This window comes from Protopterus annectens, chromosome 3.part0 (assembly GCF_019279795.1).
Source record: "Protopterus annectens isolate FY-2018-M chromosome 3.part0, PAN1.0, whole genome shotgun sequence".
Taxonomy (NCBI): domain Eukaryota; kingdom Metazoa; phylum Chordata; order Ceratodontiformes; family Protopteridae; genus Protopterus; species Protopterus annectens.
In genome coordinates this window covers 1,250,505,885-1,250,530,757 of record NC_056731.1, presented here as the reverse complement: position 1 = coordinate 1,250,530,757, position 24,873 = coordinate 1,250,505,885, and the positions used below count along the sequence as shown (strand labels likewise).

General features: G+C 38.0%; 1 protein-coding gene across 1 annotated transcript in view; it reads right to left on the bottom strand.

Annotated features, from left to right (window-relative positions):
* Positions 1–422: 422 nt before the first annotated feature.
* LOC122797043 (histamine H3 receptor-like) overlaps positions 423–24,873 on the bottom strand; it is an 87,133-nt gene continuing 62,682 nt past the window's right edge. The window contains exon 3 of the mRNA XM_044065818.1: positions 423–1,229. Coding sequence (XP_043921753.1) covers positions 423–1,229 — 807 coding nt within the window. The remainder of the gene's footprint in view (positions 1,230–24,873) is intronic.

The following is a 24,873-nucleotide window of genomic DNA, read 5'->3' as shown; positions in this document are numbered from 1 at the left end:
ATTTGCTGAAAACATTTCACGTTCCAATTGTCAGGTTGTGTTCTATAAATAGTGGTAAGGAGACGAGGCAGAACTAGTGCAAATCAAGCTTTTGAGCAAAATGAGAAAGTTGTGGTCCCTCTGGTAAAGGATTTAAACTCTGACTGAGACAAGTTGTAGCAAAGGAGTTTTTTCTCTTTAGGTGCTTCAAATGACAGTAACTAAGAGGACAGCATAGGTTATGTATAAAACTAAGAGTCATGTACCGTTCAGTATTTCACTTTGTCTATGAAAAGACGTGATATTTTTTGGTCTCTTCTGTTCACAAATTTGATATGTATTAAGCCAGTGTCTAATAGTATGACAATAATATTTAATTTAATGAAATATTAGCAAATATTGTTTGTAAAGTGTAACATTTATAAAATTCAGAACAATTTAATTTATTGACGCAATGAAAAAAGCTTCACAAAAGCCCTTTTGAAGCTGCTATGGCATAATGGATAAAGAAATGGGTTGATTGTTGAATTAAGCCACAGTAACCAAAATGAGAGTTCATACCAATAATCATTTACAAACTGTCCTTTAAAGACAGAACGAAACAACATCAGCAACTTGTAAGGAGCCCAGCAAATAGTAAAAACACACACCAGTACAGCAAGTGACTTTGCAATTTTTTTATCTCGTGATAATCGGGTATCAGGACTGATGCTCTGTGACTTTATATCAGCATTGTCCATAGAGTGTGAAAAATGGATGCTGGCTGCATCTGTTTTTATCTTTTTGCAGCACATGTACAGCAAGATCTGAAAATATGAACACTTAGTAGTTTTGGGTCCTGCTAAGCTTGGAGAGTGTACTTGGTTGCTCAGAAATTTTTTTTTTAATGCAGCAAGAATGGAGTATGATTTTTTATTACCATCTTTGGAAGGCAGTTCTCTGTGTTTGTCCTTACTAGTGATGTCTGCTATACACTGATTTCTCCTATTTCTAATATTCCAGTAGATGCATATATTGAAGTATGTTACACTGCAAAAAGGCACCAGAAAAGTGCAAGCAGAATCTCCAATTAGAAAATTCCATGATGTGTGATATTCAAAGAAACATTCCCAAGGAGGTACAATACTTATTCCAGTGATATAGTCCCACAGGATGATGGCTGGACCATAGCAAAAGAATGACAAAACCCATACAGCTATCATTTTAACAAATGACTGGGTAAGAAATTGCTGCTGTGCACGGTATGCAACCTAATGTAAGAGAATGTAAGAGAATGAATACAGGTTTGATTAATCAGTCTTATATTGTAAAGCATTTAAATATGCATACTATTTATCTGTTTACAATATACATCACATTTTGCATTAAGCATAAAACTGACAATTTGTTTTATAGCATGAATCCTATTGTAGTAAAATTGAAGAAAAAACAATATAGTATGTATGTATGTATGTGTGCGCGAGCGTACTTGTGTGTGTGTGTGTGTGTGTGTGTGTGTGTGTGTGTGTGCACGCATTACAGGGAAGATATAAAGGACAAAAAGGGACATGTTAATCGTATAGCACATGAGAACAAATGTTGAGTCCCAAGACATTACAAATCCTTATTGTTCAAATAAAATAGTGCTGAATGTTTAGTTAATGAACAGTAACTTTATGGACACAATAGCCAAAAGGGGAATATTGTTAAACCTACACTTTTGCAGTTGTTGTGTAAACCTTACACTATATAAAAACATTCTTTGCATCAAGGCATTTATAGTATTATACTGAAACTGTGTCCTCTATACTCCACAAAAAAAAGTATAGATAACAACTACAGAGTTGCTGTGAATCAAATAAAGTGCATTACATTTATAATGCAACAATCTAACATGAAAGGTAACCTTGATTCCTCTCAGTAAACCAACAACTTCCCTAGCAACTTCTTCAGTAATACTCCAGGTATACATCTAGGAAGGAAAGGATATATTTAGCATTTGAACACAGCATTGTCCCGTTATGTTATTGAACAGGAAACTCACAGTTTAATTAGTTCTCATAGGACTCACCCTGATCAATTGTGTTCAGACAATGAATGTCAATGGAAATATACTCCTTCTATTATTATTATTATTTCTGTTTCATAGTTTCATAGTTTAGTACTAGGCTATCTGCCCTGGGGCATTTGTAAGCCTAGCCCTAGAAATGTGGCTTTCGCCACCCCATGTAGTGGTATAGTTTCACGTAGTTTCATTCAGTATAGTTAAAGTCATTATTTCACTTACTAACAAATGAAAATGTTTATTTATATATACTCTAAAGCATCATTTTAGTATAGAAATCTCTCTATCAGTCTGTTTTGATAATTGCAGTTAAATAAGTAACTGCGGTCCCCTTGATGACACATTTAATAAGCCTGTCCTTAGACTATTTAAGTGGACTATTAACCTCCCAATTGTGTGACTCACATCTTAAAAATCTTTAAACATACTTTGCTAGCTTTATCTCTTTTCCCCTTATCTTTATAAACTAGTATGTTTCCAAAGTCTTTCTACTTTCTAATCATCTGCTTCTTTACACCTTTATACACACACACACACACACACACACACACACACACACACACACACACACACATATATATATATATATATATATATATATATATATATATATATATATATATATATATAAAAGAAAGGAAGATTATTTCATTTCCTATTCTTCACATTAAAACCTCCCACAATACTTGCCTTACATTTATCTGAATACCGATAGTGTCATGTGAAATTTTTTTTTTTAAGATAAACTGTAGGATCAGAGTTGGGGTTGGGTCAGAGTTAGGGTTAGCACATATTACTAAAGTGGACAGGGGCCTAAATAAATAAATAAATTACACACACACACACACACACACACACACACATGCACGCACACACACACACATATAAAATCACATTATGAAACGTACAAAACAAAAAATAGCTAATGGGAAAAACTGAGTGACTCATAAGAGTGAATCATAAAATACTGAATACTTCTGTCCAGCACAAAAAGACATCAGTAAATAACAGCTACAATACCAAGATCAAGTATCATCTTGGCAATGATACTGTTAAGGAAAAGTTTTTAGCAATGTAATATGCAGGTTTGGCGTTAGGAGCATGGGTCGGTCATGGGCAGGGTTAGGGTTAAGGTTAGCACACATTTATTGGAACCTGACTGCATTACTTATTTCGTTTTAGCTCTCTGACATAAAGAGCTCAATAATTTTCATCTTCTAATACAAGTGTAGTTATATGGTGTATGCTGGCTGCCCTGATCAATCCTGTACAACTGTTTTGCATTTTGTTTAAGCAAGATTTGTTTGCAAGATTAGGAATGTTTTTAAATATGTTTAGTATATGTTTTACCTGTTATATACTATACTGATTCAGAAAGATTATATCTCACAAGTATTTTTATGGATGTGTAGTTTAATGATCTGACTTAAAATTTAGATCTGGTCTACCTTGATGTAGAATGGCATATTTATTGTTCATTCTTCTAATCTGCTAATTTACTGTAATGCCACATTTCCTGAGTGTTCACTCAGACCTAAATGCTGTGATATGTACAGCCACATATGGTAGTTCCACAATCACTCACATGTAAGCAGACTTCCAAAAGCACCAGAAACAGTATGCCCATTTTACATTTACTTACATTGTAATGTGTTGCATTTAGTGCATATATTGTGCATGAGAATGGGGAATCTTTGTGCAGATCTCAAAGAACTGTGCACTGGCTCAAATGCAGTCCATGGCACCATTTAATGGCATGCTGTTGATGATATTCAGAAAGCATCACACTGAAGGAAAGCCTTCTGTGGTGGGGACTTGGGTAGGTTTGTGAAAATGTTCACATTTATCTTGTAAATTCTGCCCTGCTGCATTTATACTAGAAATGTTTTCCTGCCATAGGTGGATACTGTCATGATATATACTTCTGGTTAACCAGTCCAGTCATGTCAAATTGCAGTGTCAGTAATGTACGGCTACATCAGCATTTGCTATAAAAGGACAACTTTTATTCTGCATGGCCTAGCTCTGTGGAGCAGAAGGATAGCTTCCTTACCACAACCCAGGTGACAGCAGTTTTGTTACAAGCTCTGGCACTGGACCAGTAAGGCAGGCAGGGGGAGGAGTGAAGGCACATGGGTCTTGCCACTCCCACAGGGGGTGGGGAGGGTAGTGCACACTATGCATCACAGAGTCAGTTTGATTTCCCTGTTTGATGACTGGGGAGACCACTAATCACTCTTCCTGGCTGGAATGCTTGCAGGGAACACATCTTGCAGAACTGAGGTGATGGCCTCTTTGTTCAGCTCATTGTTGACCCCCCCCCCAACTCACATGCTTGCATACGTGCATACAGGGTGTTAGGGCCAGGAAAAAAAAGTGTTAACCCACCCTTGATTGCTGCCTGAATGATAGATTTTGTCCTGAAATGAATGAAAAAAAATGGGTGCTCAGTAAGAATAATTGCTCATTATGAATACACTTTTAACTGGCACTGGACTCAGTCTATTATGGGATACATTATTTCTTCAAAAGTAAATACTATACATTTGTCATAAAGTGAAATGTTATAATACATGTTTGCAAAACATACTAATGCATAGCATCTCTAGTTTACTAATCAAAACATCTCACACACACTCAGATGAGAAAGAGAGAGAGGGAAAGAAACTTCATTCTGCAACTGCAAAGTACAGATATGTACACAATTGAAGTATATATTTAACATTCTGGAAAGATCCGGTTAGGGTACATGCTTAACACTTTGTATGTTCTTGTTTTTGCAGTTGTCTAAACATTTTTACTTATGCCATATGATAATTTACAAAAATATTTTATGTAGATATTACGCAGAAATATTTCTATACAAGAAAAATCTGAAACAGTAATTTATATATCCATATTATTCAGTTGCATTCTTTATAATGGATTGAAACTTTAACTTCTGCTCCACTACGTGTGTCACTTGAACTGTACTGGCACTAGAAATGCAACCTGTGGAAGGAAAATGGTTGTTTAGGCAATTACAATGAACAATATTTTCCTTAGAATTATTTTACAGCACAACTTCAGTGTGATCATAAACAGCTATATTTGATTGCATAATATATAATCTTTCATCAAACATTATGGACTTTGAACTTTCAGCATTGTCTTGGTATATAGGTTGTATTCATGTTGTTGAGGAAACAGGAATATTTTTACTAGATGTGGACCTGGTGATTATCAGCTTGAACACTTCACATTTATTATCAGAATTGTGGCATTCATCTTGGGGCTTGGACATCCCCTTTCTGGGCCAGTAACCAAGGAATCTGAATCCTCACCACTGACACTGGAGAGGGATGTTCACTTGGAACAAAAATGGATACATCCAGTATTTTCAGATGTAGCTATCTGCATCAAGCACAATTTCCCTTATTAGCACACAGGGAACATACTGAGCCTGGGGTTCTTTCTCTCCCCAGGTCCCCAGTAAGGCTCCACACTGGCACAGCTGCAGAGTTATGCCCTCAGCCAAGTGTCCATGGGAAAGGCTGGCAAAGGATTACTAGCTATGCCCCTTTCTGCCCAGACAATAATATAGTTGCTGCCACCAGACACCCCCAAGCCAGCTACTGTAAGGCTCTTACAAGGGTACCCAGTTATACTGAGTGAAATTACTATTAATACAAATCGTAATTTGACCAATGCATTAAGGCTTCCAGGAGTGGCCACAGATTCACCAGACAGATACAAGTACTCTTAAAGGTTAAAATATTCTCTAAAGAACCACCCATAATGAAAAGTTTAGATATATTTAATAAATAATAAAAGAACATGCAAATACTAAATATTTATTTACAATAAATACCAGAGTTTTAGCCACAATGAATATTAAAACTAACACAGGTGGACAGGTTCCCACAGTTACAGAAAAACAATACTTAACTAATCTCACTATATTTTCCTGACTATGCTCAAGAGTTACTATTCCCTGGTTACTTACTAGATCAAGGCAAGATGAAGCAGGTGAGTGATCCTTCAGTGTCAGTTTCCAATAACAGACTGCTCTCAGACTTAAGTCTCACCTAGTATTAAACATTATTTCAGTGATGAATTACAGAATGACATCACATACATCTGGTCATCTGACTTTTGGTTCCCATGATTGCTAGAAACTGCCAGTATTTAGCAACTATGTGCCAATAATACATATACAGTGAGCCTTGCTAAGATCTGCTGCAGCTTCTGTAAGTCATAAAATCATAAAACACTTCCACTCTTCCTATAGAAGCTAATAAATCATACTTGTCCAGACATTGCATCACTGGCTTCATTCAAAAGTGTGAGATAACATCTTTATGGCATGGGTCCAGTAATTTAATTTCTTACTATTTTCTAAAGTCTTGTGGTAGCGTTGTCGCTTCACAGTAAGACGTCCGGTTCGATTCTCAGCTAGAGCATATTCTGCGTAGAGACATCCGTGAATGGGCGTACCTTCGTTGAAGTTTGTGCATCAGGGTCAGCAACTTGGCACGTAAAAATCTGCTGCCAATCATTAGCAGACCGGAGTTCCGCTGTGGTGACCCCTAACCGGGAAAAGCCGAAAGACACAACAACAACTATTTTCTAAAGTCAGGTGGATTGAGATTAACCTCTTCTCTTCCAGTGTTCTCTGTAAAAACATATCTATTTAAACATTTACATTAAAACATGCATATTTATTTTTCTGTCCAGCAGGGTACATTGTTGGTACATTTTAACACAAGCAGCTTTACAAATACATTTTTCAACACAAGCAAATGTACAAATCAGTTTGATATACAAATAACATATAATTCCTTACAATATTTCAGCTAGCTGTGCTGGCATATGTTACGCATCCACTGCCCTACTCCTACTGGCATAACTGGCAATATCTCATGTCATCACAGGGCTTATCAGGAACTGCTTAAATATGGTAGATTGCATCTAATTATGACAATTCTTGTTTGCATCATATATGATCTCACTTCATTGTTTGTTTTTTTTCACACTGCAATGTGTCCTACCTTTTATTCGCATAACTTTAAGTACATTGGTTGAGCTTGTTGAATGATATGTAGTGACTGCATGGAATAAATTGGTCACAAAACATTTTGTACAAGGTTTTTGTAATTTTGTTAAATAGAACTGTAGAAAATATTTTTTTTGCTCAAGTTTACAGTCTAATATTGGTAAGTTCATCCCCATTTGCCTTCCACACAATACCCAAGATCAACCTAATCCAATGGCACTATATGGAGCAGCTTGACATGATATGAGAGCTTTGTCAGCATTAGATTGTCTAAACATCTTTTCAGTTATTTGGACTGAATTTTTGGCTCCATTTAATTGAGAATAATGAGGACTTGACAAAGTGTGGTTAATTCATCTGACACAAACTGATTACCGTTGTGTGTAACTAGTTAAATGGGTACTCCATATCTTGTGGTTGTGGTCTTGAACCTTGCTATTATTTATTGGCTAGTCATATCCAGTATATGTAATATCTCAATGTCATAAGAATAATAATCTACTACTATTAAGTAGCTTTTGCCCTCAAACTCTAACAAGTCAGCAGCTATCTTTTGCCGTGGACATTTTATTAAGGATGTCATAAATAATGGCTATCTTCTTTAAGGTGGTTAATGAACACTACAGAGTTTGCATATTGATACATGCTTTGTAAAGTTTAGATTAATATCTGTTCATCATACTGACTTTTTAGCTCTTGCTTGATATTTCATAACACTGTAATGTTTTTCATATATTTACATTAACACTTCTTTATATTGGGCTTCCATACATAATGGTAAGAAGAAATAGCCAGAGCATCAGTAGTTTGCAGAAAAAGTAGTCAAGCAGCATTAACACTAAATGCTTTTCTCCTTAGGAAATCATTTCAGGAGCAACTTCTAGTCATGTGAGAGCAATGATTCACTTTTTAGGGACATTTCTCCCTTATTCGAGTTGGTGTGACAATGTAGTTGGTATATATATGTTTGGGTGGTGTGGGGGGAGCTTGCCATCTGTATCAGATGTGGTATAGGGGGGCTTACCCTTAGCAAAAACAAGAAAAATGAAGTTCTCCACATTTTTGGTTTTGGGGCATTTCATTTTTTCATTCTGTTGAAGTGTTGACTTTCAGGTAGTCAGTGTTTTACAGTAGTACCTTCACATTGTGATGTGGGTAATACTATTCTTCCTTTCTACAGTGGTACACCACCAGTTATGACACTTGTTGCTCTGACTGTTTTGCATTACACATTAGATGTCTTGCCTATGGCTAGTGATTAGACCATGTATTATGCATTATATACCCTGTCTGTGACCATTGATTAGGTCTTCCATCTTAGACATACTGCAAAACAGTCTGCAACTCTTAGTAATAGCTGGTAGCTTGTTTTAACTTTTAAAGTTGTCTCTTGGTGGTCACTGGCCTTGTTGTCATTATGCTCTTTACATAAATCCCAGCATCTTCTTCAGTTATCTGACAGTAGTTGATCACATACAAGACTTCTATATATTACTATGTCAGCTTTGATTACCTGTTTTTGAGACATGTGGATTGTTCTGGGATTGAACTCTCTTAGTCTCATAAGTAGTCTTTGACATCTAGATGGCACTTTATATAATGCATAGGAATAAATTAGTAGAACCAATGCCTAGTGGCCACTCTGGAGATGAGAACTGTCCAGTCCTAATAGGTATCTGCATAACCTCTCATATACCGATAACATTTTAAGACACTGTTTATTGACCTGTGACTATCTCTGTTCAGCTGTGGTTAGCATTCTTATCAATAGATAACAGAACATAACACACCTGTCTGTTTGGAGTAATGCTGCTCCATGGCCATAACTACTAGCATCAACATTCACTATTGCCAGCTTGGTAACATCTCAGTATTGTTGAAATGGAGCTGGTGTTAGCAGTTATTTCATTTTGCTGAAACATTGGGCTTGAGCAGCTCTCCGTGGCTAGCATGCAACTTTCTTTAACAGGTCTGCTGATGGATATAGCATAGCAGACAGATCTGGCACAAACTTTCCCAAAAAGGCAATCATGCTTAGGGCTTGTCTTAACAAAGGTACACCAGATAGACTCTTTAGCTCAGCTATTGAACTGACCTTGCATTTGGTCTGATTCCATCTGCTCTTATGCTGTGACCAAAATACTAAAGAACAGTCTTTCCAAAGCAGCATTTGTATTGGGTTAATGTCATCCCTCAATCTTTAATGGTTAGAAACACTGTCTTAAACTTTGAATCATGTGTCATTTTAATGGGGCCAAACACCTGTATGTCATCCATGACACCTGCAGCACCCTCTTGTCCTTTTAACAATTAATGATTTTATGCTGAACATGTTCAGACACTGAGGGAATACAAACAGCAACTTCCTAAAATGAACCTTCCTGTGGGAGTATTGAAGGATATGAGCTTTTAGCTACCTTCCTGCTTGGGTATTTCCAAAATCCACTAGAAGCATTTAATATGGACAATGTGTTATGTATGTACGTATGTATGCATTTATTTATTTATACTTCTGTTTGTTTGTGTGTTTGTTTACTGGGATAGTGTTCTGATTAATACTGAATGAATTAATATTTCAGGCTGAACCCGGGAGCTTTATAGTTAACTAGATTGAGTGTTACGTCTTTTGATGTATATAGAATGAACCTTTATAACACAACTGCATCTTTAAGCCTCTTCAGATCAACAGAACACACTACCATTTTATAATTTATTACTTGAACCACTGGTGCACACTACTCATTAAGTTCATGTATACATTCTTTTACATCAAGTCCTTGCATTCTTTTGAATTCTGCCTTCAATTTAGACAGTAGAGGGAAATGTGAATGATACTCTTCTGGGTGTGGCCAAGGCATACTGGAAGAGCATTTGGCTTTAACTGATTCACAGTTAAGCAGAATATTTTCACAAAACACATATTTATTTTGCTAATCAGCCCATTTGTGTGTAATAGCCCTGCTGAGCAGATTGTTTATACACAGACCATCCAACACATAAACCCAGAACTCAGACTTAGGTCTCTACCACTCAGACATGCTTAAAACTCTACCTATGCTCTTGAGTTTGCATTTATGGTTATGTGTTTCTATTTCTTCTTCAGTTTCATGCAACTGCAGGTATTTTGAGATTACTCTTTAGATAACACGTAATAATTCATTAACATCAGTCGCTGTAGCAATCTAGAAACACATTTGAGTTCCATAAATAGGGAATTCTACTTGCTACACTGATTCGCCATTAGTCATAGTAGTTGCTGAACAGACAAAAATATTTCCTGAATATCACTTTCTGTCTTATCAACCAGAACACCTTCGTTAATTAAGTTTGTCTTACAAATGACAGCCAAATGTCTCCGCCTTTTACATCTCTTACACTTTCTGCCTCTGGTTGCCCACTGTTCTGACTTAGCACGATTGTGTGCTTGGCAAGCTAACATTCATTCTGTTTCTTAATGCACACACTTTGACAAATGTATTTCCCTCTAAACTTGACATTCTCTCTGTGCTTTACCTCTCACACAACATTTGCCATATTCAATACATTTTTTTTTGCTAATGTAGCCTCTTTGGTGATTTGTATTGTCTTTTTTCCAAAATTAAGTTTAATTCAAGCTATTTGGTGATTTCTATTGCCTTTTTTCCAAAATTAAGTTTAATGCAAACTTTAATATTTGAGCTACTTCAAAATCAGCTAGCTGAATAACAGTTTTGTCTCTGATTTGTTCATCTGTCATTTTATTAAACCAAAAAAAAATGTTCTGGCATCCCATACAAGTGTCTTGCAAAAGCTTCATCACATTCATCTTTAGCCTGTACACAATTATTGAAATAGTCCTTTCATTTAAATATTTTTTTTTGCAAAAAAATATATATATATATTTGTTGAGCCTCCTAATAACTGACTCATATGTACCACTGTGGCAGTTTCAGGAATGCAGACGAGCTGTATATTATCTGCAAATCACTGCACATGGAGTACAAAAAAAGTGTTTTCCTGGAGTTTCTTCTGTCTCTTTTTCCAGGTTGCTACTCTAAGTTGAGACAGCCTCTGTCTCCATGCTAAACAGACAAATACCTTTTAGAAGTCAAGCCCTACTGGGTCACACTTTGATAAATAGGTTCATAATTAAGTACTAGTTTAAAAATACAGACATTTCTATGACTGAATGGCTTAAAATAAATGAAAAAGAGCACTTTTAATAATAGATGCTTAACTCTGTACTTAGTGTACATTATGTGACTCATTGGTGTCTTTTTGGAGTGCAACAGCATTATTTTTTGTTTTTTTTTTTTTTTTGGAGAAGAAGACAGTCCTCTTCTTCTCAGGGAATAAAAATTAAAATGCTGTTGCACTCCAAAATGACAAATGAGTCACATAGTGTCCGAGCACATAATAAGCCTCTATTATTGAAGTGCTATTTTCCAGTTATTTTTAAGGTCCTGGTTCTGACATCATGCCATGATACACAGCTCACGCCACCCAGTCATGTTGAATTGTAGTGGCAATAATGTCAGGATACACCAGAAATTGCTATAACATGGTAACTTTTGTTCTCTACAAAATGAGCTCAGTAAGAATGACATTAACAGTTTGCATATTATGAATACGGTGGCAAATGACACTAGGCTCACTGCATTGTGGGATACTGTATTTCTGAAACAACAATGGTGTACATTTGTATTAAATGGAAATGCTATAAATTACCTCACTGCTATTTTCCTTAGACAAAATCTACCTCAAAACTAATTCCTTGTTAATCATTGTACATTTTATGTCCTCAACATTCATAATTTTTCACTGAATTTATATATTTATTCTTTGCTGTTTCTATTAGATGCTAAATGTGCAATTAATGGTCTCCTTCCAATGACAAAAAAAATAATACTAGTAGCTGATTTTCTGAGGCAGTGTAACAACTGTTGCATGTTTACTGACAACCCACTTCTAACATATACTAGTTTCACTTGCAACAAATCCACCTATATTTCTAAACTGTAAGAGTACAAAAGATTAGTCCAGATTGAATTACTTTAGTTAGCAGATCTAGGAAACTCTCTCTCTCATACCTTCCCTGTGAGATGAGTAAAGAAACCTTGGTCCAGATTCAATAAAGCCTACACTAAGTGTACACTGATGTTCTTTGTGTTTCACTGTTGCAGTCATCACATTTGGGTTATCCCTGCCAGGGTAGCCCTCAGTCGGCCCGGATACCAGAGGCTTAATATTTCTGTGTCAGTTATCATCGCTCTAGGACTGACGTCAGGTCATCAGAGGTATAAAATAAGGCAGCTGATGCCATTACATCAGTCTTTCTTGCAGAGGAGCCCAAAGCAGAAGCAGTTCACATGAGTGCCAATCAGCCGCTACCTGGGTTTTCGTTTCTGAATTGAAGTAGAAGTCTTCTAAAGCTAAGTACCCCATTGGGGATCCTTTTTTCTTGCTCTAACTGATGTCAGAAAAAGTTAATTATTGTCTCACCTTTGAAAGCAAATACCACACATTTTTGTGCTTTGTTCAACGCCAGAACTATATGTCGTTGGGCCCTTATTGTAGCTAGATATTTTTGCTCTCAGTCATCGAATTCAGAAATGGCTTCAGTAAGCCATCCGATAGCAGATCTTCTGAAAAAAACATAAGGATAAAGACAGAGACAGACCGCACAGGTCCAAAACTACCGAAGATGGTTCCATTAAGATAGTCGTCAGTTCTCCGGTCCTCAGTAAGGCGCTTTCACAGCCTCTGATGCCCACTTCTGTGGATTCGCAGGCCACTACTAAGACCCTTGCAGAGTCTGGTATGCCACGAGATTCTTTATCGACTAAGAATCCTGCGGATGTCTCTACCTAGAATGAGTCTGGAGCTGCTGAGCAAGCACTGTTTTCCAAGGAATTACTTCGCACTAAGGATTCTCAACTCAGACCTACGACTTCTTTCGCATCTACTGTTCTTAAGAAAACTACTGAGTTTCTAAGGCCCAGGGTATGAACCACACCCTAGAAACCAATGACCCAATCTCAGGCACTTGCTTCCTTGCCTCAGTCTCAAATGCTTAAAATGGCGTATGACCTTATAATGTTTATCAGCGGAGGCCAGGCTACTCCTTCCAAAAAAAAAAAAAAAAAAAAAAAGAGATCTGTCCCCAGTAGTTTATCTGAACAGGAGTCTAATGACTCTGATGCATCTGAATATGAAGACATGCAACCCCTCTCTGCCTATGAGGATTCTGATGCAGAGGAATCCATTCCTTCAGCCTCTCCACCCAAGGACTTTTCCTTAAAGGAAACACCCTACATACTTTAAGGGAGCATTCCAATGGGAATGTCAGGACTACCCTCAGTCTAAAAAGAGACTCAGGGAATTCTTAGATCTTCCACAGCACAGACCTCTGGCCATTCATCCTGTCCTGGATGTTGTAGATGATGTTTTTTATGGAATCCAGTTTGACTCCTGACACCCTCCCTCCTGCTCCCAGGAAACTTGACAGGTACTATAGAGTCCCTGACTCTCACATCTTTTCTATCACCATCTCATCAAACAGTTCCTAAGAGGGGCTAACAACTTGAGGCCACTCAGAAGAGTGCCTACCCCAGCATGGGGCCTACATTTTGTGTTGGAAAAGCTCACCTGCCCCCTTTGAACCAGCAGCTTCAGCAGAGTTAAAGTTTCTCTATTGAAAGACAACCTTGCTTCTGGCCATCACTTCAGCAAGGAGAGTATCTGAGCTACAAACACTAATGGCTGTAGAGCCCTTCATTATTTTCCATGCTGACAAGGTCTCCCTCAGGACTAACCCATCCTTTATGCCAAAAGTGGTGTCAGCTGTGGCTCTCAACTGATCCATTTATTTGCCCACCTTTTTTCCTAACCCACAAAACAAGAGAGAAAAGATTCTGCACTCTCTAGATGTGCACAGAGAGCTCAGATTCTACCTAGATTGGACTAAATAATTTAGAAAGACTGATCGATTGTTAGTCAGCTTTGCTGCAGGAGCAGAGGGCAAGGCCATATCCAAACAAACCATTTCCAAATAGATAGCACACTGCATCCATTTCTGCTACAAGCAACATGGGAAACCTCCCCTCAAGGGGGTCTGGACACATTCTACCAGAGCAACCTCCACCTCTGCAGCTTTCCTCAGAGGGGTCCCCATCATGGACATCCTGGAGGGTGCAACACAGACATCTGTTCATACCTTCACCAAGTATTGCCACCTGCCTATCTTCACCAAATCCAGGGCAGGCTTTGCCACCACAGTCTTGCAGGACATCCTAGCCAGCCTCCAGTCTTCTTGACTGCCTCCACCCTTTTCTTCAGCTTTGGGAATCAACCCAAATGTGATGACTGCAAAAGTGAAACATGAAGAACATAGTACAGTTGTGTACACATCATAAATGTAGATGTTCGAGTGTATTCACTGTTGCAGTCCTGGTTTGCCTCCCTTCACCCCCCTTGTTTCTGTCTGTCTCTCTCTCTCTCTCTCTCTCTCTCTCTCTCTCTCTCTCTCTCACTCTCTCTCCTCACAATGAATTTTTGGTATTTACTTTCTACTGGGGTTGTTCTTCCACCATAATCTAGCTCTCTCTTAGGGGCTTCTGACAGTTAAGGCACGAAAAACTGATGGAATGGCATTGGCTACCTTTTTTTATACCACTGACAACCTAACTTCAGTCCTGGAGCGATGGCAACCGACACAGAAATACTAATCCTCTGGTATTCAGGCTGACTGAGGGATACCCTGGAAGGGATAACCCAAATGTGATGACTGCAACAATGAATACACTCAAGCATCTACATTTATGGTAAGTGTACACAACTGTACTTTCTAAGTGAAGAGATAACAGACATAATGCACACCTTCTTCCTCCTAAGTTTAGTTTTCCTATTGATATTCTTGCAGCTTTAAATATTGATAGGGATTCATACAGGTTACCACTAAGTGTAGACTACATGTACACTTAATGTAATCTTTCTGAGTGACTAGAAAGCACAAAAAATGTGATAATTGTATTGAGTATATATCAAGTATGCATAGTGTACACTTAGTGTACACTTTGTGTAGGCTTTATTGAATCCGGCCCCTTGTTGAAGTTTCTAGTAGTTTAGTCAGTTAAGTAGGTCGATGAACCAAATACCATTCTTATGGGTGACTTTAACCATTCACACATAAAAATGGCAAACATTTATGCTAAAAACAAATATGTCCAGATATTTATGTATGTTGTAAATGGCAGTACACTTGACCATCTTTAATGACCAGAAGTGTTAATCTTCTTAACCCTGTGTTCACAAACACTTCTCCCAGTTCTCCCATGTGTTACCCCCCTGCCTAAACAAATATGACATTTTTTCTGAAAATCATCTCAGTGAAAACCTACTTTGTGACATCTAATAATTCCTCTGCATTCAGGGATTATGCCTTGAACAATTATTTACTGATCCTACTGATAATCACAAGTGGCATTGCTCTCTAACAACCCATGTAACTGAGGTGGCTGCTTATTGCAATGAATTTTGCTTCATCTTGGATAGATGCATTGAGGCATGTGTACCATTCTAGTCTAAGTATACTGTAATGGCAAGTTAAGAACTAACCCCTTTTTAATGGAACCATCACATCAAAAACTCTGCAATTATCACTAAAATATGTCTACTTCATCATTATAAAAGGTAATTAAAACTGCTAAGCAAGTCTGCCAAGCTTGTTGACTACAACTAATTCAAAATAACAACCATAAGGCAATTTTCAGCCACATTAGGAGGATTAGAAGTAACCTGCAATTGTGTACTTAATTTATCTCCAATGGTATCTCCTTCTTTGATTCCAAAGACATTGCTACATTCTTGCAGATAAATTTTCTTCCACCATTACTCCACCTACCATCCCTGCTCCACACCCTATATTCCAACAAATATTCCTCCTCCTGAGACCAATCTGAGTGAAGTTCTTTTGGCATGTGCCAAAGCTAAAAACTACTTCCATAGATCCTAGCAATAATCCTGGATGCCTGATGAGAAGCGTAAAGTCCCACTTGCCAAAAGCCCTCCATCAACTATGAAAGCTGAGTCTCTACAGTCGTTATTTTACCAGGATTTGGAGAATGGCAGTTCTGGTGCCCTTGCATTAAGATGGTCTCTCTACTGACCCTGCAGATTGCAGGCCTGTTTAGTCTCACTAGTATTATCCGCATGGCTATAGAACACATTACAGCTGAACTAATAAGCAATGACATAGGTGAACTTATATCCCTGGAAACAAATCAGTTTTGCTTTGTAAAAGACAAATCATGTCTGGTCAACTTGGTCTTGATCATTGAAAGCATTTCAAAGGCCATGGATAAGGGGCATGTAGACCACACTTCTTATCAGGACCTTCCTAAAGCCTTTGACTCTAGCTCTTCTCCCAGTTTAACATCAACCCATATATAATTTATTGGATTTGTAATTAGCTTACTGACAGAATCCATTTTCTGTGCTATAAACAAACTATCACATCAATAACACAAGATGATATGACAGATACATAACCCAACAGATTCCCTCACTTCAGAAATAGGTGGCACTTACCTGTAAAGTACTGTTAGTCCCCCATCAGTATTGCATCAGTATTGGGTGATGCATCTGAGCCTCACAATGTCTCTTTTGGCTGTAAGCTTGTAAATATATATATATATATATATATATATATATATATATATATATATATATATATATATATATATAGTACTTATACTAGCAATACTGCATAGAGGTCACAGTATAAACAAACTCATGGCAGCAATGTGCATCACTTATTATCACAGATGTCCTGCCTGCTTATAAGGCAGAGGACACACCCATGGGCTGGAGTAAGTTTTGCTATTGCTTAGCCTAGTAATCTTTTCCTTCTGGCAATCATCAAACAACCAGAAGGATGGCAGGAACATGGTATATTCAGTGTGCTGTTGACTTCTTCTTCCCACTTCTCTGCAGTCTACCAAACATAGAGTACTGCTCAAGCTAGGTGACCAAGGCTTTTGTGCTGTCAAACATGGTTTTAAGGAGGTGATTGCACTTTTAGCATCTGAAAAGAAAGCTGGTGCTACCACTTACTTCACTGCAATTCAAATTTAAAAAATGTCTGTTGTTGCAGCTACGCTATATATTTTTGGACAGGTGGAAACAGAATCCTTTGACCTCAAGTGTGAAAAGTTCTTCTGTAATGTCTTTAATATAGGTCTTTTAAAGTCAACCAAAATGCTGCTTAGAGATAACTTAAAGTCTTTACCATCAATAAGCCCTATAGCAAATGCAGACACAGAGAACAGGCATCCTCAGACTTGGATGTCAGTAAAGCATAAATCAGTGAAACCAGCCAGGCACTGCTCCCCCTCATCATTTATGCCATATGCATTGTAAAGCTCCCTATTCATGGCTGTGTATGTGAGAAAAATGTAGTCAATAATCTAGAGATATCATTTTGTCAGTTTTTCATGTGTATGAGCCCTAACTGCATGATTATTTTTCCTTTTTAATCTGGCTTTTAAGTAGTCACATGCATACAGTGAAACATTGTTGGCTGCTGCGATTGACCTAGAATAATAGAAATAGTTGAACTGTGCTCTGGTACACCATTCTTATTTTTCAAGCTTTCAGTTATGATGCATATATCAATATTCTCCATCTAAAGAAAGGTGTCAGGGTTATCCACTTTTAGTTGAGGCTTTTTGTATATAGTAAGAATTCCTTCCAATCTGATTTTATGAGTACATGTTTTTTTTTTCCACTTGCTATAAGTGAGATCTGTGTCACTTTAAAACTGACAATGAGGAGACAGAAATCTTCCTATTCAGTATCTGTATCTGTGGATTTACTATGAATAATCATAGCATGTTTAATTGACATGATTATCTCAGCCCAAAATATCAAAGATCTTTGGAGGTCAACAGTGATACTCAAAAGATGACAAACCACAAAAAACATTTTTTGATGTATCTTCCAGTGTGGAGATATGTCACCAGATCCATGACCTATTCATGCATTTAGGTATACTTTAAATGTGGGATCACATAAATTCAGAAAACAGTAAGATAGTAAGGAAAATGCCACACTTACATTCTTGCTCTTCTCCAAGTCTGACCAGCATGACAAGATGTCAGCATGCTTTCAGTGACAATATTTTGAGTAGTGATCAACTGACCAGTGACAAACTTTAGGGCTGCCATATCTGCACACCACAGTCTGATACGTATAGTCCATCCTCAATAAATGAGCATGCTGGGCATTACACCAGACTTACAAGCACTGAATCCCCTGCATATGGCATCATGGCCTTAATCACTGCAGGTGATGATCTGAATTCTAAACCCAGGTTCCATTTGAAGAGAAGGTAGATGCTAATAAATATTTTTTGTATAAAAACTGATCAATAGAGTAACCATATATTTTTGTAATCCAGTAATTGTATACCTCCTCAAAGTATTAACACTGTTCTGAACTGTGATTATACAAAACCTTTCTTGAATTTTATTTAGTTTAGAAGCTATGACTCATATAAGAAAATAACATTCATTTAGGAAAAAGACCAGTGAAGTATGTGACATTTTTATGAGCTATAAAGGCTCACTATTTAGTACCTTTGGGTGTAGAAAGGTTTATTTATGTTTAACACATTTAGTTATGGATGTGTTTTAGTTTCTAGGCTCATTGTTTCTTCTTAAATAAAGATATTTTGTTACATTTTTGTTTGGGAAGTGATGACATGCATACTTTATTTAAACATTAGTAAGTCTAGAGTGTTAGTTGGCACAGCTATTTCTTTTACAAGACAATTTTCAAGGTGATTCCTTGGTATACTATGCGTGCATTGACTGGTTTCTAGTCACCACTTCAATGGTGTATAAGGTGTTGATTTCATACTAAGCTAGTTGCCCATGCAGGCCATTTTAAGCCTAGCCAATCTTTCATCAGTGGTGAGAATTAAACCATGTACTTTGTGTCTGTGAGGTAAATACCTCAACTATTAAGCCAACTCACTTATCTCATTTGATTTTGCATACTCTATCTTGTTAGGGGGGGTGATCAGCTGAGATGAGCAGTTGCCAATCAGGAACACGGACAGTGCCAGTATTCAAATAATTAACCCACTTAAATGAAAAATTAATGGTTTAATATCATTGTGTGTAAGTAACTGTAACAAATGACTCATATAAGCTCTCTGCTATAGTTCAGAAGGCCAGAGGAGTTTTTGTCCTCAACCTCTGAAGACTATTTTTTGTTACTCAACTTTGGTAGACCTCTATTTGCTTTTTGAGTAGATTAAGCTCAAGTTTGAGGGGGGTACATTATTCTGTAGATTGTCATGGAAACTGGCTGACCTAGCTGCAACCTGGAGTTTGTCTACAAATTCTACTTATCCCCTATCACCAAGTTTGCCCTTTTAAATTGTCAGCTGAGAGGTAGCTGTTTGTTCCCATGACCTATTTTAAGACTGCAATTTGTCTTCTTTTCTATACTTTTTCCCAGCCCCATTTCTGCTGACTGTCAAACCACTGCTGTGACCCTGTTCACTTGTTAGGTCAGGAGCTGTTCATGGGCTGGACATTATCCAGGAAACCATGAGGAGTTTTCTGCTTTGTAATTCTAAATTCTATGGGAGCAGCTGATATGTACACTCACTGACATTAAGGCTTCCTATGATATTCCTCTGTGAGCTTGTATATGTTCATTGATTCACAGATTGCTACTAGGCTATCGACCTGGGGTGGAGGGTGGGGGGCTTTCTAGGCCTAGGCAAGCTTTCCCAAAAGAAAAATAATGCACTTTATCCAATTAGGACATTGACGGCAAGACATTATAAGCTACTGCTGTCCATAAGAGACATGGGTGCCAGGCCTATTGTAAATTTTATATTCCTCATCCACTGGTCTAGATTGCACTTAAAATGTGTAATAAATGAACTCAGCTACACATGGATAGGAAGCCTATTCCATAGGAGGAGCAGCCTCTTGGGCACATATCTGTCTCTCAAGCATGTTCTATTTAAGTTACAGACAAAATTAAGGTCCTTAGACCTTGTATTTCTTGTACTCTTTGACTTATAAATATGCAGGAGATTCATAAGTATAAGATTTACAGATGCCTTGTATGCCAGGCATAGATCACTCCTCAGCAACCTATAAGAGACTGAGTAGAGGGAAAAGGCTTTAAGGCACTCTGCACAAGGCAGGTTTGTTATGCCTTGTATTATTTTTGTAAGGAACCTCTGAGGTCGCACTAGTTCCTGCATATGCCTAGTCAGGAACATACCAAAGGGAGCATTATACTTCATGATTAGTTTGATAAGGACGGAGTACAGTGGGATAATAACTTCTTTGGAACTAGATGCCATGCCCTTACTTATATGCTGTGCAAGATAAAATGTCTTCCTCTCCACTCTGGCCACTTCATGGTTGAAGGTAAGGCTACTGTCTACGTGCATACCTTGATCCCTAAGCACCGGGTCGATTCTTAGGGATGTATTATCAACATGGTAATTAGCCGGGATGGTTGGCTTCTGAAAGGGTAAAATTTATGCATTTCTTAGCACTGAGTTTAAGGCCATGGCTTTGGCAATATTTGTTAGTCAGAGATAGACTTTCTTGAAGAATGCTAGTGTCTTCACTGGAGTTCTTAATACCCCCTAGCTTGCAATCATCTGCAAACTTTGTCAGCAATAAACCTTCAGCATCTGCCTCCATTTCAGAGAAATAGATGCCAGAAAAGGAGCAGGCCCAGTACCAAGCCATGGGGGACTCCACAAGTGAATGGCCTCTTGGTGGAGGTGGCCTACCTATTTTTACCTCCTGGCTCCTATCAGTGAGCCAGTTGGCCATTCAGCAGGTAATAAAAGGGTTTATACCTAAATTAGTGAGCTTGTCTATAATGCCTGATTGGGATATTGCATCAAAAGCCTTGATCAGGTTGAGGTAAACTACAGGCACAGTTTTTAACTTCATCTAGTGCTTTGGTGACCCTCTCAAAAAAAGTCCACCAGATTTAATAGGAATGACTTTTCATTAAAAGAGTCAAACTGTGATGGATCCAGCATTTGCAAGTCACCTACATCCTCATTTATCATTTCCATGAATATGCTTTCCACAGCCTTATATATTAGCTGGTAAGATCTATGGGCCTGTAGTTACCTGTATCAGTGACTGGACCTCCTCTGTGCAGGGGAATGGCTGTAGCCATCTTTCATTCCTTGGGCATAAAACCTGACTAAAGGCTCCAGTTGAAAAGTGATTCGAGTGGACCAGAGAGGTCACATTTTATCCTATTTATTAATCATCCCAGAATGGTATTGGGGCCCATCAATGCAGTGTTTTTGGACTTGGAAAGTACATTGATTACCTGTTCCTTAGTAATGGTTGGGGGGATTTGAATATGCTGTATTTCCTTTGGACTATGGGGGAGAGTGGGAGGGGAAATTTCAGCTGAACCTGTCAACCAAAAATGTTGGCAATGGCCTTTGATTCCGTGTGGATGATGCCATTTACAATAACTTCTACACATTACTGTGTATTTCTCCTGAGGTTATGGGCATAGCTGCAGAAAGCTTTGTAGTTGTCGTTTGCCTGAGAAGCTATTTTTTTCCAAAATTTAACCTTTGCAGTAATAATGAACAATCTTAACTGCCTTTTTAGATTGGTCTGAGGGCTTTTAGTATGTATGACTTTGTTCTTCCTATGCTTGGTCAAGATTTTTTTTCTTTTGCTGTATAACTGATCAAAATGATGATTCCACCAGGGTGGGTTTTCTTTTGAGATGTCTTATTCTTATTATGAGTGGGCACAACTCACTCTATACAGCTATCAATATGGCTGTGCAGAAATTTTATAAATAGCTGCCGTGATAAACACTTCTGTAGTGTTTTCTGCCTAAAATAGTGTAGCTAGTAGCTGTAGCACAGCCCAGTTCAGGTTTGCTGTCTCTGTGGCCTGGTTGTTTGTTTGCAGTGTTTGTTCTGAGCACATGTCCCAGGCCATCTTGTCTTAGCAGAAGCCTTTCTTTTCAACTTTAGTGAGAGTAATTGTTGTTGATTGGCTGTTGGCTGGTAGAGGTCTAGGTCTTGGAGTAAGCACTCAATGGTTCTTTTGAGCTTTTTAAAGTTGTTTCAGGTTGTACATCCTGATATTTAAGCCCTAACTTTGAGAAGATTTTTGTCTATACACACTGAGCTGAGCAGAGGAGGGGCACTGACCACAACTATGATCTGTGATATATAATAATAAGTATCCTGTTTTTTTTTTTTTATTTGCTTAGTTTTACTAGTTATTGCTTATTCTAGCCATGTAAAGCATAGTTTATCTGCTGCATACTTTTTACTGTATTTTATTGCTATAAACTAATCTGCATGGTTGTACTAAAATTGTCTGCCTTACATGGCCTGATAAAAAAGGGATTTACTGTCACACTGTTTGTAAAGCTTTTTTAGCTAGTTTCACTGTGTGAAAGGTATTAACTGGAAATGTTCTCTATATGTTGAGCATTTGTTTGTTTGTTTGTTGTGAGTTCCTGCCATTAAGTGTATCATATAACTAATTTGCAGTTAAAAGCATGCTCTAGAGTCTCCGTCCTCCTATATCTTTATCTTTCATTGAGTGACTCACTGCTGTTTTTTTTTTTTCTGCTCTAATAAACATTCTTTAGTGTTTTCTGCCTAAAATAGTTTCCCACCCTCCATCTCTATTGAGATCTTGTTCTTATACTTCGTGGCTTTTCATTTGCCTGCCCCTACTATAAATTTGATCTGGGACACTCCTCCCAGTCTAGTGTCATTCGTTCATTTTACCTAATACAGAGAGAACATTTGAGAAGGCCAACCCACTTAGTTTATTAACCTTGAATTATCTTCTGTTCCTCCTTTCCTCTTTCTACTTTACAAATAAAAATCTTTGCTAGAATCTACCATTGCTAGAATCTCCTTGTATTCTGACTGGGTGTGCTTCTCAAACAATCTGGAAATATAGAGCTGATAAGTATATTTTTTGGTACTTTTTAACTGTCCAGAGTTCTGCACTATCTTAATTTTTGCTTGACTGAATTAGTTGTCTATTTGATGGCATTGTTTTCTGATACCATCCTGATTTTTTTTTTCAAATTTGTTGCCTTCTGCACTTGTTTTTAGTCATTTTTTAAAATGTAATTGCATTTATTTAAACTGTATTTGGTTTAATATTTCTACACACTCAAGTGTGCTAGCTTGCACTGCATTCGGATTGTTTTTAATGCTGTTTTAGCTGCTTTTCTGTAAAAAAAAGTTCTAAGCTTGTTTCCTGCCTTCCCTGTAAGTAGTCTAGTCCAGATACATATTTGCAGTATCCAGGACTGTTTGTAAGCTTCTGAGCCCCGCCCCAAGCCTTTCTGTGTTGTAAGTAAGCCCTCTAGCTTATCAGTGGAGTGGTAAGCACTAGGTAGTCTATCTACCATGAAATTAGTGGTTTCTGGCCCAAAAATTGTAGTTTATTGGCTGTTTGGGCAGTTTTTCCATCCCTTTCAACTTTCTGGTTTAAAGCCTGGATTTGTGCTGTTTCTCACCTTTACTGTAACTAGTCTAGTCCAGATACAGATTTGCTGTATCCAGGACTGTTTATGAGCTTCTGAGCCTCCCATGCCTTTCTCTGTTAGAGGGAAGGCTTCTAGCTTATCAGAGTGGTAAGCACTAGATAGCTTATTTTCCACAAGAGGAGTGGTTTCTGGCCAAGAAATTGTAGTTTATTGGCTGTTTGGGCAGTTTTTCCACCCCTTTCAATTTTCTGGTTTAAAAGCGTGGGTTTGCACTTGTTTAAGCTCCGCACTGCATGCTGAGCTGAGGCAAATTATTACTGGTACCAGAAAGTCTGCTATTCAGTTTTTCTCTTAGATCTTGCTAGTTCTTTCTCTCTTGCACTTCAAATAGCCTAATCACTTTGCATTTCAACAGGTATTTATAGCAATTATTGTAGCACACCTAAGTGCCATCAGCACTAGTCATTCCTCATGGAAATAGCTCTAGTACTTAGTAGTTATGATCACCCCTCTGGTATGATTAAAGGGCAGTTCCCTGTGCTTTCTCCTATGAACCTGGTACACTTAGGCATTATGAGGCAGTGCAGCAACTGCCTCATGTGCAGAGATAACCATCTCCTCTTACCTCCCAACACTCAGACTTGTGAGAGATGCACTTTTATCACCAATTTGGAAGCTATGCACTCTCCAGTCAGGACTGGACTAGCTGGTCAAGTGGAGAAGGTCAACACCTGCACCATACCACATGGAACACATAGCCCTCCAGAACACCCACTATCACAGCTCTCACATAAAAACACAAACCACACATCCACCTTTGTGGAGGCTCTCAATAGAAATTTACCAAAACAGCAGAGACCTCCAAGACAGAAATTCACTCGACCAACACAACAGCACAAACCACAGGACACACAGCTCACCTCCACAGTGTGTCCCGCAACCTAAGCCCCTAAGTCTAAACATCTTGTCTAATACATTAATCATAGGTGACTCAAGAGTGAGGCATATACAGTCCCACTCACTAGGCTGAATAAGGAGAAGGTAACAGTCAGCTGTCTATCAGGTGCCAGAATCTGACACATAACACATGTACTTAGGTCACTCCACAACAAGTACAAGTATAACTATGTCATTGTTCATATGGGTGTGAAGGACCTGAGATGCACCTCCCTGGATTACATGATGGTAGAGCTCTCAGATTATGTGGCCCAGGCAGGTATGATATTAGCCCTGAAAATTATCCTACCATCACCCGGAATGATACCGCTGTACAAACAAAAAATGATTG